Below are 19,888 nucleotides of genomic sequence, written 5' to 3' on the forward strand. Positions count from 1 at the left end.
TCATTTTATCTTTTGTGTGGCAGCTGGTTTATTTGTAGGGCTGCTCTGTGAATAGGGGTTCTCAGTAGTATAGCAACTTCTTCGGACTATGGAAGAAACGAATGATGCTTGGTGATAGATCACTTAATTGATGTGCCATAGCTTCAGTCATGTCGTTGATAACAATATGGTATGTAACACTCCGTTTGCTTTTTCCCTCTCCAATTTACAGGGTAACTGGTAGTGTATACCTTCCCTTCCGACCATGGCACAGAGGTCTGGACAGGAAGATCCGGAGAGATACCTCTTTGTGGACAGGGCTGTAATCTACAACCCTGCCACCCAGGCTGACTGGACTGCTAAAAAGCTGGTGTGGATCCCTTCCGAGCGCCATGGGTTTGAGGCAGCCAGCATCAAGGAGGAGAAAGGGGATGAAGTGTTGGTCGAACTGGCAGAGAATGGCAAGAAAGCACTAGTCAATAAAGATGATATTCAGAAGATGAATCCTCCCAAGTTCTCCAAAGTGGAAGACATGGCAGAATTAACCTGTTTAAATGAAGCCTCTGTATTGCATAATTTAAAGGATCGGTATTACTCTGGGCTCATCTATGTAAGTACTAATTATTAGATTCATTATGGGTGTTAATTCAGCTGAACTGGAATGATTCCCATTCCTTTACCTACTTGGACCAGAGGAAGTGGGTCTTGTCTCTCATGTTGATAGCCTAAGCACTCATGCCCCTGGTGTCTAGATTAGTCCAGGGTCTTTTTCCATGCTGTGTACAGGTCAAGAACTCTGTTGTCATAAAACAAATAATAAAAAATTCCTCTATGGAAATAATTCTGCCAGCATCTTTCAAAAATAGAATGTGAAATGGCAACTCTGGGTGCTGAGCTCATGGTGCTTGTTAGAGCGCTTGTCTCAGACACGTTCAACTGATACAGTGAATAGTATCAAATGGCTTGTTCGAGCTGAGGAGAGATTACGAAACCCGACTTTGCTGAATGACTCTTGTTTAATTGCTTGTATGAATAAGCATATGTCTTGTTTTAACTTGCTGCATATTAAAAATGATAATAAGAGGCTCTGCTGTTATTTAACAGCTGAAGTTGGAGAGTGCTAGGAATGCAAAATGTCTTTTTGGAATCTAATATCAACCTAGCGGGCCAGGAAAGAATGTGTTCAAGTGCTTAAAATAAACCAATAAGATAAAGCTTGCTTTTTTATGTGTGATTTTGAAGTACTAATTGTAACATCTGCTTTATCACCATCTTTCCATGGAGCCAGGGATGGCAACACCGTTGATGCTGCTTTTGACTCCGTCCCTTCCTTGGACAATGTTAAATGAGTGTCTGTGCTGAATAGTCCAGAGCTGCTCCTTGGCTCTTGGCAAAGCAGTTGCATAGTGACTCGTTGAGTCAGAGCATCAGTGAGAGCTACAAGCAGACTTTCTATCTTAAAAGAAACTGGAACATCTGCTTAAATGCTTGGCTCATTTTAATAAACACTTGTTCCAAAGCTTAAACTCATTTGATTTAGTCCCACTAGTTAGTTGACTCTTTTCCCCTCTGTCTGTTCCTGGGGTACCATCTTTGCTTGGCCCTTGGTGATGTTTGGACCTCTTAACAATTATGTGCAGCTTCAAAATGTTCTTGATATTTGTGATTTTTTGGTCAGTTTGCTTTATGGGTTTGGGGTTTTTGCCCTGCCAAGGCCTTCTCTCAAGACCCTTAAAGCAGAGCTCAGCAAAGAAACACTTCTGGAACGCTTCCTGTCAGCTTATGAGTAAGCTAATGGGGTTATTAGTAAGGACTGGATTGAAAACTAAAAGTAAACAAGTTGATAGGTCAAAAGTGTTGAGTATATGTATCAATAATAATGCAAGTTGTTATGAAATTCATTACAACTATTATAACTGTATTTCATGATGAAGGTTATAAGCTGAAGGCTGCAAATGTCAAAGCAAGCTCGAATCTGGGGACACTGTGCAGTAAATATTGCCACAAGTCCTTCTGGAGGAGGATGCTGAGAACTGTCCCCCTTCTACATACCCAGGGTTTGCAGCAGCATTGTGTCAATCCGGGTGACTGAGACATGAAACCCCTCCCCTGTGTGCAGGAGTGGGTTATCCTATATGTGGTGTTCAGGTGACATCTTATTTCTTCCTGCCCTCACTTCCCAAAAGGCATTTTCTGCTTTTGTTCTTTAACTGTTGAGACAGACTCTCAAACTTGACGCCTTGGTGTCACCATACAGCTGTCACAGAGGGAGGATACTGCCCCAGTGTATTACTGATGTCCTCCCCTGCCCCTGGGCTGGAAAAAGTTGGTTGGGATCAAGAAGCTAATGGATTTGTTGGCCTTAACTGGGGGTCTGAGTGACAGGAACATTGCTGGAGGGTGCTGCTGTTACCGAGAATAATGTTTCTGTGCAGCAGTAATAATGGCTTCTTGTTTGCAATTAAAAGCTGAGGTTTTGAAGAAGGGGCAGGAAGCAGTTACAAGTGCTGTTAGGTTGGAGGCAGATGCTGGCAAAGATCAAGAGGCCACAGGGAGAAGCTTCATCAAGAACTTGAGCTGGTGGGGTTTTAGTGCAGCTCTGGTAGGGATCTTGGGGGATCCCTGAACTCAACTGTGGCATTGCCTGCACATCCCAAAGCAGTGCTGCTGCCTGTGCATCCTGCTGATGTTCACTTGGCTAAGGAAAAGACCTGAGCTCACTGAGCTGGTGAAGTGAACAAGACTTGGTTTAAAGGTATTATCAGAGAAGGGTACTGGAGCTGGTGCAGGGCCTGGAGCACAAGTGTGATGAGGAACAGCTGAGGGACCTGGAGGGTTTAGTCTGGAGAAGAGAAGGCTCAGGGGGGACCTTACCACTCTCTACAACTGCCTGACAGGAGGATGGAGCTAGGAGGGGGCTGGTCTCTGCTGCCAAGGAACAAGGGATGGGACAAGAGGAAATGGCCTCAAGCTGCACCAGGGGAGGTTTAGATGGAGCTGAGGAACAATTCCTTGCCCAGAGGGTGCTCAGGCATTGGAACAGGCTGCCCAGGGCAGTGCTGGAGTCACCGTCCCTGCAAGTGTTCACACCCCGTGTTGCCGAGGCCTCTGCCAGGGGTTAGTGGTGGCCTTGGCAGTGCTGGGGAAAGGTTGGACTGGATGAACTTAAAGGTCTTTTCCAACCCAGCTGATTCTTATGATTCTGTGGCTTGGTTTCCAGATAGTACTCCCAAAATAACCCATCTGAAATCCTGTAGTTTGATGTTGATCTCAAGTAGTTAAGATGGAGATGGCGAATCCAACTTGGTTTCCTTTAATTCCCAGCAGGCAGCACACAGCCTTGCCTTTCTAGGCAGTAAAGAGGAAAGGCTGGTAACTGAAGGAGATACATGTTTCCTTTCAATCCCTAGAAAGGAAACAAACAAGTTGAGGGGTTTGGGCAGTGGGTCTTGTCATCTGTCTGTAATCTACCTCTCCAAGATGACGCTGCTGGAGGAACAGGGAGGGCTGACTAAAGCTGGCCAGTGCCATTGGCATGACCTGGGCAACAATGTTCATTTCATCCAGAGTTTCATGTCACATCTAAGTAGGGATGGCGAGGAGCTTCTGGAACTTCCAGCATTTCCAACGTCCACCAAGGGGCATGATCCTGGGCTCCCAGTTGCGTTATTGCTGTGCTGTGGTGGTGAATGGGGAAGAGCAGTGGCTTGTAAAGCACGATGTCCATGCTGGGACCTATCTTTATTTCTGTTCTCTTCTTGACAGCTCAGGTCAGGACTTGGACAAGAACCGCTGGGAAGAATGGCTGGAGTGTAAAATATAGTGATCCCGGTTTTGCTTTGGAGATGAAATAACTTCCTTTCTTTAACATCACTTATTCCATCTCTTGCCACAAGCTTTATTTTGAATGTAACTGAAGAATGTGTTAAAACGGAATTCTTTCCTAGGGAAGCTGTAATATTGTTGCAAATTCATTTAAAGTATAAATACATATATAGATGTTGATCCCTGAGAATGGGAAATCTGTCATAGATCATAGACTAGTTAGGGTCGGAAAGGACCTTAAGATCATCTTGCACTCAGGCTTTTCTCGTTTACCTGTCAATTACTAAACATGCTACTGCAGAACCTGAGTCCCTGAGATGGTCTTTGCTCGTGTTTGTGGCTTGGTTTTGTCAAGGGCAAGTGTTGATTCTGTGAAGGTGCAGCCATCTACAGCAGGCTTTTTTCATTACTTTTCTCATCACTTCCAACTTTGGTAGGAGTTTTCACTCTTCCCTGTGTTTCATGGCTGAAATTTTCCAAATGCTGTGCTTTTCTAGGGATACCATTTCTAATGGCAGGGATGTGTTGTTTGAGTCACTAATACTCTAAATTGATGTCTCATGTCTTGCTCTAGTGGCAGCTTCTCGTGGGCTTGTTACTTTAAATGCTTGTGAACTGTCAATTCTTCAGCTTCATCTAGGACTTCACTCTACTGCCTGCTCTGCTGTAGAGAGGTTAACACTAATACAGCATGAACAGTACTTCAGTGTATTGAGTAATATCCTTCGTAGCAGTAGATCAGAAACTGGAGGTAGTTCATTGTAAGGGTACCCAGGAGGAATGCCCAAGGGCTTAGGAGGTCCTTTGAAGACATGGAAGAAACATGACTTTGCTCAGACTGGTTTTGTGGTGGTTCTATTGTATCCTTATGCTGTGATGAACTGGGTTCCAGCTCTCTCTCTGGGGGCATTGCTTTAAGAAGGGAGTATGGTTGTTAGAGGTTTTGGGTCTCCACTGAGGTCTGCAGCCAGAGTGAAGAAGCAGCTTTATTGTTAAAAGCCCTGCATATAAAATGCCATTGTGAAAGCTTCTGGATATCAACCCTAGATGTTGGGTTCTGCTTAAGTCATGTCAGCAAAATATGGTTTCATATTTGAGTCACACAATGAAAGGGAGACACCCACTGGAAAGAAGGTCCGTCAGCCTTGAATGCCACAAAGTCTCAAGACCACTGTTGCCTTAATGCTTTGTGGCAAGCTGCGATAGGCAAGGTTACTGCCTCTAATTCTCCCCCTTGCCACTTCATGGGATTTGGGATTTCTCACCTACCAGGTTTCAAATCTTTCATGGTCCAATATAGCGTCTGAATGTAGGAGAGCCCTGACTTTGATTTTTAAGCCACTGTGCTGTGAGCTGTAGACGTTTTGTTCACGATGCAGAGGTTTGTGGGCTCAGTTTGCTCTTGGGGAGTGTGAATCCCAGCTGAAGAGGTGCCTTTGGCTGGCTGGGCTCTAGCTGTCTCCTGGGAAAAGAGAGCCACTTGAAATGGGTCTGCGGTGTTAGTGGGCAGGGGTGGGAGTGAGGGAAGGTGATAAACGGGAGGAAGATTTAGTCTGAAAGTAAAGTGCTAGGAGGGTAGATGCTGCTCTTGACAATCTGGAGGGGAGAAGTACTGAAGTGCTGCCATGGAGAGCTGCAAAAAGGTCTGGAAGCTGCAAAGGAGTTTCTGGTGTAGGAAGAAGCATTTTCTCCATCTTGATCTCTCTGCACTTCAATACCAACAAGGTATTAGTGTCTGTTTGGAAAGCTTATATATAGGCATGTCAGTTACGTGCAAAATCAGGCTTCTACTCCAAGTTTACTGCTCAATTTGAGTCCTATAGCTGATTGGAAGGAAAGAACTGCCAGTATTTTGAAGGATTTAAGTTGGGTTTTACCATTTAGTTTTCTCTGCACTTGGAAGAGAGCGTGGCCAGTTAGAATGTGGTCTGAGCCCTTTTCTTCCACTTCAGAGCAAGGTGATTCTCTCTTTTTGAGCTCTTGTAAATGTTGACATGTGCTGTACCACTGCTAGAGCTGCAAAAAGCCAAGTGGTCAGGAGGATTCCTGAGCACTCCAAATAGTGTTTCAGTGCTTTGTGAGGCAGCATCTGGGTAGAAATTTCTTGGCATTTTCAATTTTGAAGTTTATTAAAAGCATTTCAGTTAATCAAAACGTAACTAGTTGCATAGATCAGGAATGTAAATATCTCATTTCTACTTAAATGGAAAGGAACTTGGTATCGCAGACACTGGCTGGAATTGCAGTGAATAAGCTAATGACTGTTATTACTTTGAAGTCAGGGTTAGGTGACAATTCTCCCAGCAATTTAAAGCTCTGCTTTTGTGTCAGTAATTCTGTAGATGGCAAGAAAGACCCTTCTGTTTCCCTTGGAAAGCGTGTTGAAAATGTTGATATGCCTGTATATACTCTGTACAAACGTGGCCTTACGCTCATCTTGCTAACAGCAGTATTTTGTTCATCCAAGCTGGGTTTCTGGCTCAGGGCACTAGCAAACAGTGTGGGTCCTGCAGAGCTTTGACTCACATTACTGCTTCTCCAGAGCAGTGGAACACCTGAGTTACAGATGGTTGTACTTTAATGCTCTGACTGGTGAGTGCAGAGTATGATCTGAAAAGCTCCTGGGTAAATGGTATATTCCTGCTCAATGGGGTCTATAAAAGTTTGAGTCCTCTTTCAGCTTGACCAGATAATCGGGTACCATGGGCCTAAAAGTGTGCCTTGTGCAGCCAGCAGTTCCCATTCCTGTGGCCAGTGCAGTAGGATGGGATGCAGGAATTGCTCCCTCAGACATCAGGTATAATTAAGCCACAGTAAAACCAAAGATATTAAAAATCCCGTGGGCTTTATAGAAATCCATGGAAAAAGTGTGAGTGTTGCCACATCTGTTCTCATCCCAGCTCTCCTGGGGGATGTCCATTGCCCACAGTTGATTGCATGTCACTTACCAGTACCTCCATAAATCACTGCAGTTGTAGTTAACTGCCTCCTGACCTCAGTCAGTCAAAAGGATTAAAATTGGCAGAATTTCTCACCCGCTGGGCTTCTATTAACCCTTGTCAGGATCCAGGTGACCTCTTGCCTTGCTGTGGCTGTACGTGGGATGATCCTTGGGTGCTCTGTGCCTACTGAACTAGAAAGTGTCAGGGGGAATGTGTGCTGTAAGAGGGGAGTGTGTAGGTGAAGTCAAGCTGGAGGTGACTGGTTCTGCTCTTCCTTGAGGAAGGACAAAAAGGTGGTGAAGCTCTTGAGGAAAGGGTGAGGTTCAACTTCCAAGTCCTCTGAACCCCAGTGTCTTCTCTCCCCACTCCTCTGCTTACTTTTTAGCACAGACCTTTTCAAAGTAAGACAGCACTCCTGGAGCCTTGCTGCTCCTGGTTGTACTCCATGTACCTGCCTACTGGGTTTTCTTTCTACCAGTCAAGTAGAAAACATGCTTACTAGTGCAGTTAAATGTCCTTCAGCAGGTATATGTTGATAATTACAAGTATTACCCCTGTAATTCATCTGCAGTGCTGTGCTACTGGCATTTTTTGGTGTACTTTTCCTTTTATTGGGGCAGAAGAGGGAAAGAACGAGAGATGCTGTAGCTCCCAGTTCCAGAGCCTGCTGTGGGTGGAAGCTCTTACAAAACTGTGCTTGAAGAGCTGTTTCTTCTCTTAAGCTGCTGCCTCCTGTGAGGCCAGAGCATAACCTGGAACAATCTGTGTTATTATCTAAGCTCCTGTAGTCTAATTGCTTTAATTTTCCCTCTGGTCCTGTGGGGAATGTTTCCTATTACTGAGTGTCAAAGACTGGTATTGAAAGAATGTGTAAGAAACAGAGTTTGTTACTTAATTTTCTCTCTTCCTTAACACAAACCAGTCTCTGGATCTGGTACCTGCTATGGTAGAAGAGCTGGGGTTCACGCTATAAGGGCTGCTTTGACACAAATGTTTTTAAATGAACTCTGATTTTTGGAAGGATCATAAACGTGAACAGGTCCAGAGACTTGTGTGGGGTTTTACTTTTTCTGAAATGTCCAAGGGATTTCAGGGAAGTCAATTGATGCCCTCCTTGCCCTCAGGCAGGGTATGAAAAAGTGCATGTTCTTGTCAAATACTCTATTTCTGTAAAAAATGGTCACTTGGCAGCACCCAAAGGTGCAATAATTGGGGTTATGGGCTCCTGCTTGAGTGCCCAGCGGGGTGCCCTGTGCTGCAGATACCCCTGGCACTGCCTGTGTCCCAGGCTGGAGTGGCCACTCTAAGACACGTGGAGCAGGCGAGCGCTGACATGCAGCTCTACAGGAGACCTGGGGAAGGGTATTAATACTCTTCTGGCTCTGGTGCAACCTCAGATCATGTTTTACCTCTTGGCACTTGCTGCAGCAGAGCCACTGTCTGGGGGCTGTGACAGAGCCTGGCTGTCAGGGTTGGAGCAGCCTGAGCAGGCTGATCCAGTGTTGGGTTTTCTCTCTTTAAACGTATAACCTGAAGGTTATAAATGTGAAAATACATAACTGGTGAACTTGTGCTCAGTGCTAGCTGCAGAGAACACCCATAGGCAAATGTTCTAATGTTTGGGCTGTGCTTTTTCTTTAATAGCATGTGTATGTGTTGTGCTCCTTCCCTTTCTCATTCTCCTTGTGCACAGATTTTACTCCTCAGTGGCCCTGAGTAATGGTCTTGATCTTGGGCTCTGGCAGAGCTGAGGTTCCCAGTCCTCTGCAGGGGGTTCCTTGCCCTTGTTGGAAAGATGGGTCGTAGCTGGTGTGGGGTATAGCTGCCATGCAGAGCAGAGGATGTGTTCTACCCAAGCCACAGCATCGCTGTCCTCCCCTCAGGCTGAAGAGCTGCCTGCCCTTCATTAAGGCTTGAGTTTATGATTGGATAACTGCCTCTTTTAGGGGGAAAAGGTACATGAGAAAACCAGGTCAGGCTGGTCTTGGAGGGTGAAACATGGGTCCATAAGCTCAGGAAGTGACACCAGACAGGGAAAGGCTGTGATGATACAAGTTACCCATCTGGATAATGTGCTTTACTCCAATAATATATGGGATACTGCTTAAAACACACATTGCTTTCTAGGCTAGGAACTGCTGGGTTGTATTTCAGGTGATGTCTTGATGCTTACTTCAGCTTAATTGTTGATGTGGTAATAGAGGAAATCCGTCACTTTATATGTCAAGGACTGGAGAGAACTGTTGAGCCTGAGAGCTACAGACACTCCAGATTTACCTGCATCTTGCTCATGTGCTCTGAAGTGATGATTTCAAGAGGCCTTTTGATGCTGCAGTGGGAGGAACCGACCCAACAGTCACAATGGCACGTTCCTTGACACAAGAACTGTGAAGCTGAGCTGTTAATCTAAGGAATCATTACAAGGCTTTTGATACTACCACCATAGGTGTACGTGCAGTGGAGGGTTTAAGGGAAGATGGACCATGAAAGCCTGTCTTGCTCTGGACCTCATGGCCCAAATCTAGAACCTAAATTCCTGTGTGCTTCCACCTGGAAGTGATGCACTCCCCATGTGCCAATGGCTCCCTTATATATATCTCTATCACTTGCATGTATCTCAAGCTGCTTATTGCTGGGAACATAATGTTGTTTTCAAAGGCCAGTGTCAGGAGCCTGTACTCTGCAGTCTGGTACAGCTTACCAAAATCCAAATTACTAAATGATGTATTACTGGATAAAGGCTTGTAAGCATCTGGAAACATTCAAACTCCACAGTTAGTGTCCTGAAGGAGAGTTTGTATAACAAATCTGTGCCAGTGCACTCTCTGGAGCTTTGCCTCGCAGCATGTGTTCCAGTGTGCCTTGGTGCTGGTTGAGGTTGTCCGTGTCCTGTTCCGCAGTAAAGCAGACATGGGTGTTTCAAGCAACTGGCTTGTTTGCAGCTGAAGGTGAATAAGCATCTTTACTTGCCTTTAAGTTCTTAATATAAGTATCTACGTCTGTCAGCTGAAAGATTATGAAGTCTGGTTCTTCATCCAGACTGGCTGGTTACTGTGGCTCTTCAGGGCTTGATCCTTCAGCAGAGTCCATGTACTGCAGAATAGGAGGCGCATGGGGCATCCCTGGCAGTGTTCAAGGCCAGGTTGGACACAGGGGCTTGGAGCAGTCTGCTCTAGTGGAAGGTGTTCCTGCCTGTGGCAGGGGGTTGGAGCTGGATGAGCTTTAAGGCAGGAGGGAAGGATGCTCTTCAAAGAGCTGGTTTTATCTGTGCACTTACATTTTATTAGTGGGTTTTTTTTACTTACCAGATCAGTTTATTCATGTCTGGGGAAGGACAGTGATTCTGAAGGAAAACCCAGCAACTTCCTTTTGTGACCATAAAAAGACCAAAGCAACTGATAAAAGCTTTAGATGAGTTTGCAGAGAACAGAGGTGTTGCCCATTGAGAGAGGGTGGCTGTCGTGCAGCCGGTACATGCTGTGTACCACATGGCTTGGTTGTCAGTCACTGTCACAGTAAGATGTGGACCAGCACCCACAGGGGTGACTGGCAAGTCTCTAAAGCTGGTGGCTGAACACCAGCCCAGTCTCAGAAGTGCTGCTGGGTGGGTGTGCAGGGCCATCCTGGAGGTCTCTGCATAACCAAATGGTTGTGCCATTACTGCGCGCTGGGAGCGCTCTCTATGAGTCCTTCTGCTGGTGCCTGCTCGCAGCAATCCACAAACTCTTTCATTTATTGGGGGGATGATTCATTAGATGGGGCTGGTCAGTGACTTCTGAGCTGGGATCACACAGGAGGCTTAGCGATCCTTCTGGTTATCCTTAATTTGCAGAGTGGAATGGAAATCAGGCTTGTGGTCATTCTTGATGCCTTCATGTCACGGGCAATAATTACAGATACGTGTGGGTGACCTCGGGTGAGTGCAGCAGGAAGATGCTGGCTGGGAATGGGGATCCAGTATTTCCCAGCCACTGGGCTCCTTGGTCTGTTGTACCACACCTGCCTGTAACTGTCCTTCCTCCCCTCACACTTACAGTATCCCTGGAGACCTTGGGTGAGTTTGGTTGGTAAGAGCTTCAGTTCCCTGACCAATTCTTTTGAGGTTCATCCTCAGTGCTGCCGGTGAGTTACTCTGAGGGTGCTGAGGTGGCCAAGAGGACAGTCGTATGGACGTGGCTGGAAGAGAGGCAGAGGAGGAAGTGCCGCTGCCAACAGAGCCCTGCTTACCTTGAGTTAATGACTGAGTTGTTCTTTGTGCTTGGGTCACTTGCCCTGATAACATCAGCTTCCTTTCTCTTGAGAAGTAAATGCCTTATTGCCATGCTGCTTGGCTGGGTGAGGCACTGCAGCTCTGATCACCCAGCAGATCTGACCAAAGCAGAGTGATTATTTTCCTGTGAGGATGTAAGATGTCCTCATGTCAGGAGATATGGCATAAACCCAAGTTCCTTTTCTTTACTGATGGTGCTCCTGACTCAATTTGGGTATCTCCTTCTATCTGTCTTTCCAGAACCCCTCGTAGGGGTGGAAAGAACAGGGAACAACCTTTTCATAGAATGGTTTGTGTTGGAAGGGACCTTTTAAAGCTCATCCAGCTCCAACCCCCTGCCATGGGCAGGGACACCTTCCACTAGAGCAGGTTGCTTCAAGCCCCTGTGTCCAACCTGGCCTTGAACGCTGCCAGGGATGGGGCAGCCACAGCTTCTCTGGGCACCCTGTGCCAGTGCCTCAGCACCCTCACAGGGAAGAGCTTCTGCCTCAGAGCTCATCTCAATCTCCCTTCTGGCAGGTTAAAGACATTGCCCTTGTCCTGTCCCTACAGGCCCTTGTCCAAAGCCCCTTTCCAGGTTTCTTGTAGCTCCTTTAGGTATTGGAAGATAAGTTAATAAGAGTCAATAGGATGAGGAATGTAAAACGTGTTCTTGAGTTTCTAGATGTTATGGTAGTCCTGGGCCCTTCAGTTGAGGGTCAGCTCTAGAAGCAGACCACGGAATGGGTGCAGTGGGGAATGACCTGTCCATGAGCTGACTGCGTTGGGGCTGAGAGGCTAATGAGCAGGAGAGACACACAGATAAGAGAAAATAGTAGGATAGCAGAAACAATGGTGGTTGGAAATAGGCTTTTTCCTTGTCCAGATTATTTACTGGAGTAATGGAGGTTGTTGGTTCCTTCAAAAATGAAAAAATAACTTTGTGCACTTTACTGGAGGAGTTGAGCATCAAAAGATGTCCCTAAATCCTGTAACCTGGCAAACAAGGGAGAGTTAAATGCCTGTGGGAAAGAGATCAGATGCTTCACTTCGTGTTTACTCACATTTATTGTCTTTAAATGACTTTTTATGCAGGTAATTAAAGTGTTTTAAGAGAACTAGAAAGCAGTAATTTGAATGTGGCCTGTGCTTTGAGTCACTCCACAAGGGCTGTGTTAGGAGAAATCTTCTAGAATCTGGGTAGAAGTTTTCTGCTCTTTCTGGCTTTATTTCATCACTGTTATCTGAGAGATCTCTTTTTGTATGTTTTATTTCAGACCTATTCCGGGCTGTTCTGTGTAGTGATAAATCCTTACAAGAACCTCCCAATCTATTCAGAGAACATCATCGAGATGTACAGAGGGAAGAAGCGCCATGAAATGCCACCCCACATTTATGCAATTTCGGAGTCTGCGTATAGATGCATGCTGCAAGGTAAGATCTGTTTAAATGGTACTGAATAGTTAGATGCCAGCTCTCTGGGGTGCACCTAAAACTCAGGAGCTTTGTTATCCAACTACAGAGAGATCTTGAACACAACCAGAATGTTTTCTAGTTCTTAAAGGATGGGGAAACTCCCTGATCTAAAACCTTGAACTGTCAGAACAGAAGTAACTTGGAGATTGACCCCTGTTGACATGTTTGTGTGACTTACTGAGGCACAGAAGCAAACTAACACTGGTAGGAAGTGCACTGTGCCAGGGGGTGGCACGTACAGGTGCAGTGCAAATACTTCCTCCCTAAGAAAAGGAAATAAAATCCATGTCAGAAGATGTGAGTGCACGGGCTGTGAATGATGGTAAGAATGAAAACGTGTGGTTGAAAAGGGAAAGCTAAAGTATGTGCATGACTTGTCTCTGTAACTTGATCAAAATGTTGGTGTTTGGCAGCTGACAAATAATCTGAAGTGAAGATGACACAATTGGGGGTTTGGGTTCAAGAGGAGGTCAGGGAAATGCTGAACCTCAGAGGTTTGTTTGGCTTTTTCCTGCACACTGGCACGGGTCACGTCTGTGGTGGAACACAGGGTCAGCTTATGGTGGGCATGTGTGTTCAGCTTTGGCTTCAAGGTTGTGCTGGCAAATCTGCAGACTCTTGAGTCTGGCATCGTGTAAACGTGGTGAAATAAAACACATGCTGCTGAGTTTGTACAACAGCTCTTCTGGCATGGTGGCTTGGGAGCCGAGCCCTGTTCCTGCTGTCCTGTGTTGGTTCCTGTCTCGGTGCCTGGTGGACAGAGGGGGGAACTCCAGCATTTTCTATCCAGAAAAGCATGGGTAGGGAAGTGTTTTCGGCCATAGACCTGCAGATGTTCTGGAAGTAGGTTGGAAGCTGTTTGACCTCCTTCACTAAGCAAACTCCTTCTGCTACCAGGTTAACCAATCATTTAAATGTAAATATTGTTAAAAAGGCATTTCCTGGCTTTAAATAAATTGCTGTAAGTCTTTGTTTCCCCAGTTGTGCCTTTGTCTTTAGGGCTGCTTAGTCATAAACTTGAGGTTGCTGAGTGCTCTTTCAGCCCAGAAAAACCCATCACCATCACCTCTGAGCAGGGTGAGGCAGGGGCAAGCAATGGAAGGGCAGCAAATCTGGGCCACCAAGAGTCAGGCTTCACAGTGGGTGTTTAGGGCTCTGGTTTTTATGTGGTTTTAGGAAATGAAAACTAGGTCTTCCTGGCCAGAACAGCAGCTTCTAACAGCTGGGATGAGAGGATCCCTAATAACAAGTGTACGTGGAAAAATGGAGCAAACCTTAAGATTATTTCAAGGAGTCTATTCTTGGCGGTCTCAAGTGGTTTGTGGATAAGGGCTTCCCACTCCAAAGGCACACTAGCTTTGGAAGCTGCGACCAGTGTCCTCTGATGCAGTCAGTCAATGTCAAGAGCTCTTGTGTTGCAGGTGCTCGGGGTGTGTTCACGCACCAGCCTTGTGCCGATTCCATTTCGGGAGATCCCGCTCCATGTACAAATGTTGCTATTTTTGGAAGATGAAATGAAGAACGTTTTCACATGATGGTGTATGTTTGGTTACACTTGTTTTCTTGTCACACTCCTATATGGGGGTTTGTATTTCGTATCAAATCTGTGTCTTTTTGTGCTGAATTCTTAATTTGAAAGATGAAGCCATCGATTGGAATAGGAATAGATGATAGCAACAGGATCCATTCAGTAGGGAGTAACTTCTTCAAGGTTAATTAAACCTGTGTTTCTGGTGCCCTTCACCTGCATGGAGCTACTCTCTGTTACAATAAGCAACTGCAGGCAGCCAGTGCCCTGTCCCTGATGTTCTGCCTTCAACTGCCCTGGCAAGGATGAGTAAATAGAAGAGGCATAACCAGGTCTGTGCTTGGCAACTACTTTACTAAGCAAACTTCTTGCCTCATTGGGCCGGAGCAGATGAAGAGACCTCCAGAGGGAGGGGAAAACAGTGCTACTTCTGAACTTGTGATGGGCTAATGATAATCTTTGCAGACATTGCTTCCTTTAGGAGCAAGGTGGTGTGCAGACATCTTCTGGAGATGCACTTACGTACAGTATGAGAGTCCCTGCTATTTGTATTGGTGATTTAATGTAGTCATCCAGGCTTCACAGAGTCTTGTGAAACAGTGATGGGTGGTGATGGGGGTGACTGGTGGGTGAGTGGAGAGCTCTGGCCTAGCACTGCTGAGTGCTGGTCCCTCTGCTTACAGAGCCTCCCGATGGGGCCTGCTGTAGGGACAGGACACTTGAGGGAGCAGAGATGAAGTTCTTGTATAAATAAAACTTGCAATTACAACTTGGGTTTTGTAGTCATTTAAGCAACAAATAGTACTTGTCTTACCAAGAAGAGATTATTACAGTATTCAGCTTATTTTCTGGTTATCAGTGGTAAGGTCAAGTGAGTGTGCTTAGAATTTGGTAGGGAGAGCTGGGATCTCCCTGCCAGCTGACGATAGAACATAATGCAGAAAGTGTCCTTAATCTTGCAGCTGTGCCCTGTGCTTTGCTGGACTCAGTCTTTAACTAATGAAACAGAAAATGTTTATCAGAAACTTTTGGCTAGTGGCAAGCAGTAGGTCTCTGATCGAGAACCATCTGGATGAGGATCATAGATTGGTCGGAAGGGACCTGAAAGCTCCTCCAGCTTCAACCCCTACCACGGGCAGGGACACCTTCCGCTAGAGCAGGTTGCTCTAAGCCCCTGTGTCCAACCTGGCCTTGAACACTGCCAGGGATGGGGCAGCCATAGCTTCTCTGGGCACCCTGTGCCAGCGCCTCAGCACCCTCACAGGGAAGAGCTTCTGCCCAAGAGGGTTTAAAGCCATTCCCCTTGTCCTGTCCCTACAGGCCCTTGTCCAAAGCCCGTCTCCAGGTTTCCTGGAGCCCCTTTAGGCACTGGAGCTGCTCTAAGGTCCCCCCTTCAGGAGCCTTCTCTTCTCCAGCTGACCCAGCCCAGCTCTCTCAGCCTTGCTCCAGAGCAGAGCTGCTCCAGCCCTCGCAGCAGCTCCGTGCCTCCTCTGGCCTCCCTCCAGCAGCTCCACGTCCCTCCTGTGTTGAGGGCTCCAGAGATTAATCACAGATTAAGGTGACAGAGGTCTCTGCTGACATTTGTTTACAGCATAATCCTTGACTGAGATGGTTTTGCTGGTGAGTTACTAACACAAAGTTACGAGTTGTAGAACTCTCCTTCTCCAGTTCATGTCCATCTTTGCACATGTAGTTGCTTTGGGAGCTGGGGTGGTAGGAGAGTGAGGTAGGAAAGAGGTTTTGCAGTATTATTGCAAGTCATGCTATTGCTATTACAGCATGTTCACAGATTTCTTTTGATAGGAGTGACTCTGTGTTTCCAGTATTTGACATCTAACGTTTAATTATTAGGATTCATACTTGAAATTTGAAACCATAAGAATGCAATTCCTTTGGATAACGTGACTGTCCCCTTGTAGAAATATCTTGGCCACTAATTCAGGTCAATGAAGTGGCTGTTTCCTGGGCCTGTGCAGTGGTACCTTGTCCAGTTTGAACACATTTACTTGCCTTGTAGGTGATCACAAACTAGTGATTTTCTTGGTGCTTGCTAGGCATGTTCACAGGATTTAACAGGACCTGAGCTGTGACTGAGCACCCTGATATCTTAAAACACAGACTTCCTGTGCAGGTAATCAGGCACAGTGAGTAAACTTACGCAGCATGTTTGTGTTTTCATACCTTTACTTGAGAGCATTGATGATCAGAGATCAGTGTCAAGCTTCTGCTAATCTGAAGTGTTGTATGTTCAGTATTTGTGCTTATGCAATGAAATACAGATTGCTGTGTTAGGTTGAAAGCTAAAGGAGTTCTGGTCTACAACTACTAGTTGTTCCTGCTGTTTAAAACAGGAATAACTACAAGGAAGTAGTTATTCCTTGTCTTAGATGTGGCAGGAAATGCTCCATGTGGCAGTGGTGATACGAGCAGAGCACTGCACTTCACAGCGCACTGCTGGGGAAAGGCTGGGGGGAAGCAGTACTGACTGCAGGCATCCAGCTGCTGCTGTATTCCTGGCCCCTTGAGGGATTTCCTGGTTAGGAGCTTGTCTGTCTTCATCAGCCAGCTCTGGTCCTCCTTCAGTGGGGAGGAGAATGGGCTGGAAATCTGTTTTGGTGCTTGTTAAATGTGGAGGGCAAAGGGGTGACAGGGGAGAGCCGTAGAACAGACGATGTTCCAGAAGCCCAATTGTCATTTTGGGGAGGGGATGGTGCCCCCTGGGAGCTGTGCTGGGTGCTGTGAGCAGGGGAGGTGTAGAGCTGCTGGGGAGGGCTGGGTGCTGCCTCCAGGAGTGGTTTGTGCAGGTTTGGCTGTGGCACACCAGGGACTGGAGGCAAGTTTTGCGTGGAAAAGCATACCTGGATCGCTTGATCTGGGAGGTGTTGCCTTTCCTGCAGGACTTGTTGTAAAGCTGGAGTGTGAACCCAGCTGGAGTGAACAGCAGCGAGGCTCTGGGTGTGCTCTGGCCAGGGCAGGCAGGATTTCTTGTCAGGAAAAGGCTCATTAACCCGGTGCCTTGACCTCAGCAGATGCTAAGGAGCAGCTCAGCTCCACACAGTGCGCTTCCCCTGCTTGCCCTTGAAGCAGCATGGTAGCAGGGGGACTGTTAACAGGTGGGTTAGTGGATTCCTCCTGTGCTTTCTCTCCATTCTCTCCTCATGGTGAAGCAGGAAGGAGGTCACGTAACCCAGGGCCTTTCAGGCGTACTGGAACTGTTTAGCCCTAGACAGAAGCCACATGCGGAGCTGGGGAGGGTTGGAGCTGCACAGAGGAGCACTAGGCTGAGCTTTCCACCGTTGCTGGGCACTTGACATGGCCGTAAGGAACTGGTCTCCTAATCCCTGTGACAACAGTGACCTTAATTCTGTTTGGTAATACAATTTGCAAGACTTGCTGGTGTTCTTCTGTGCTGCTCAAAGTTAGAGGCAGTAGGAAGAAAATAGCATGACACAGGCTAGGATTTTCTATAAGGGAGCAGATCCTGCAGGTCTGATAGCTCACCCAGGACTACTTTGCTAGCAAAGGGAGAGGTGACTTGGGTGAACGCAGCACTGATGTGAATTTTTCCTTAGTGCATTTCCCATACTTGGCTTTATCTTCTTCCTCCTCCCTCCCTATTCTGCCACTGCACTGCTAGAGGAAGCCTGGTATTGTTTTATTACACCTCTTTATTCACTGACTCTTAAAAGTGCTTTGGAAGGAATTTACTTGTTGGCTTTTTGTTGCCAAAGACCAGCTTGTAGTAATATTCCTCTTGTATAATTATGCTGAGTCTCTCCTTTTTATCCTGTTTCCCTGAAGACACCTTGATGAGCACTGAATTAGCACTGGTATTTTAGGACTGCCTTTAATCCTGTTGCAGAGGAGGTTTATTGGAAACAGTGTAATACGTGAACACTCGGGGTTGGAGGAACCAGCATGTCCTGCAGATGGAATCCTTCTCTCTTAAAAACATTGTATTGATCCATACTTTTAGTTCATCTTGACTTAAGCCCTCCCTTTGGGGATGCGGTGTCCTCCTGAAGATATGGAAGAAAAGAATCAAAACTAAAATGTGACAACTCCTTTCTTTAAAGGTCTATTAAAGCTTCAAATGGAAGAGGAGAAAATTGCTCTGAGACTTCAAAAGCCTGGGAGTGATGAGCAGTGTCCTCTGTTAGGTGGGAGTACATGGAACCTCCTGAATGTGCAGTTCATAGTCTTGATGCATTGCATCCTGACTTACCCGAAGATTCCCCAAAGCTTTTTAACCAGTTGCAAAGGGCAGGGTGACAATCTGAGCAGAACCAGCTGCTTGGTGCACCTGATGGGAAGGATTTATAGACCTTTTTATTGTCACACTGCAATGCCTGTGCCTTCACTTTGTCCACTCAGACTGGTGTGGAATGTAATGTCACCCTTGGGTGACAGTAACATTAACATCAGGATGGTTTGTATACCAATAGGAATGGGGTATACACTGGTCTTATTGGCTGAGTGGAGGGAAAGAGATTCTTGAAGGAAGAAATGAAGTAGAAAAGCCCTGAAAAAGAAGCAGTTTTGTGCCTCATTATTTAACAATTTGAAGTATATTAAGTGCTTCTGTCAGCTGAACCTTCCATGCAGCACTTCAGCTCCTTCCCCTCACTCTCCTGTTCTGTCTCTTGGTATCAAGTCTGTGCTTCAGTGATTGTGAAGGTATTCTCATGATTTCAATCATCATCCCTTAATAGCCCATCTCTGACTGACATTGGGACGATTACTTATTGAACATGCTTGAACTTGGTTTCTAGAACTCAAGTGGACTCTACTGTGTCTTTTCTTAACTCTTTTGGTACTATTGGAGGAGTTCTGGTACTTTATGGTGCTTGTGCCAACAGTTCCTCACCTTTGTCTTTCTCTGTGTCAAAATGTGTTTGGAACATTAGTCCTCATTGGTGTCCAACTTCAGGGTTACAGCTGAATTAGGCATGATGATATTTACAGTGACTGACTTTTCCTAAGGCTCAGTTTCTTTGAAGTGGGACTTGGATTGACTTCAATATTTTTGCCTAACTTTAAGAAGTAACTTTCTTGTAGTTAAAAGCGAGGCAGGAGTGACAGTTACATCGACAGTTCTTGGTTTCTTTGGTGCCTTTTCCTCCCTACTTCTGAAGGGCTGTAGCAGATTAGCCAGTTCCATGATATTTTCTGTTGCTATTCTGACCAACTGATGATTACTTTCATTTGAAAGGTGCTCTGCTGGCCTCGGAGTGGAGCTGGGGCTGTGCTAGCCTACAGCCAGGAATTCAAGCCTAAGTGCATCCAACTTATGAAATCATTCATGAGATGAATCACTTCGTGCTTGTTGCTCAGCCAGCACTTGCTTCTACTCTGAAGCTTCTGGTTAAATTAAAGTCCATTTCTTTCGAGGTAGTTGTGAGATGGGTAATTCCCTTCTGTTTGACTTTACCCTTCAGATGACATACATCAAGATGTTATTGCTTGTGCAGCACAAACCGGAACGTGTTCTGGTCTTGCCAGCACCTTGCCTTGCACCAGCACTGCCAAGGGCTGCGGGGTTTGCACAGTGCCTGGTTTCTGTCATCCTGTCTGTGAATGAGGAGTTCAGTTACACTATAGCTGCTACTGCAATTGCAGGAGCTCCTTTTTCCTCCCCCTTCCTCTTTACTGCTTTGTTACACTCTCACAAGGAAGCAACATGGAGCAATTTCTATCACTTAGCAAGTGGAGCAGGAGTGGTGAGGGGCTGGTGGTGTTCTGCTCTGTCTTCAATAATCCAAGGCTCCTGTAGAATCATAGAATAGTTTGTGTTCAAAGCTCATCCAGTCCAACCCCTCTGCAATGAGCAGGGACATCTTCAACTAGATCAGATTGCCCAGAACCACATCCGGTTGGCCCTGGAATGTC

The 19,888-nt window shown here is 46.1% G+C and overlaps 1 protein-coding gene across 3 annotated transcripts in view; it reads left to right on the plus strand.

The window, feature by feature from the left end:
• The first annotated feature begins 207 nt into the window (after positions 1–207).
• The window catches only part of MYH10 (myosin, heavy chain 10, non-muscle), a 90,845-nt gene continuing 71,164 nt past the window's right edge, over positions 208–19,888 (plus strand). For 2 of the 3 annotated variants that reach the window (XM_010015919.1, XM_010015920.1), the window contains exons 1-2: positions 245–589; positions 12,273–12,429. In XM_010015919.1, coding sequence (XP_010014221.1) covers positions 245–589; positions 12,273–12,429 — 502 coding nt within the window. Of the gene's footprint in view, positions 590–12,272; positions 12,430–19,888 lie in introns of all 3 variants that reach the window. The other variant, XM_010015918.1, reaches the window with a different exon arrangement.

This window comes from Nestor notabilis, unplaced genomic scaffold (assembly GCF_000696875.1).
Source record: "Nestor notabilis isolate BGI_N333 unplaced genomic scaffold, ASM69687v1 scaffold4586, whole genome shotgun sequence".
NCBI classification, from domain to species: Eukaryota; Metazoa; Chordata; class Aves; order Psittaciformes; family Psittacidae; genus Nestor; species Nestor notabilis.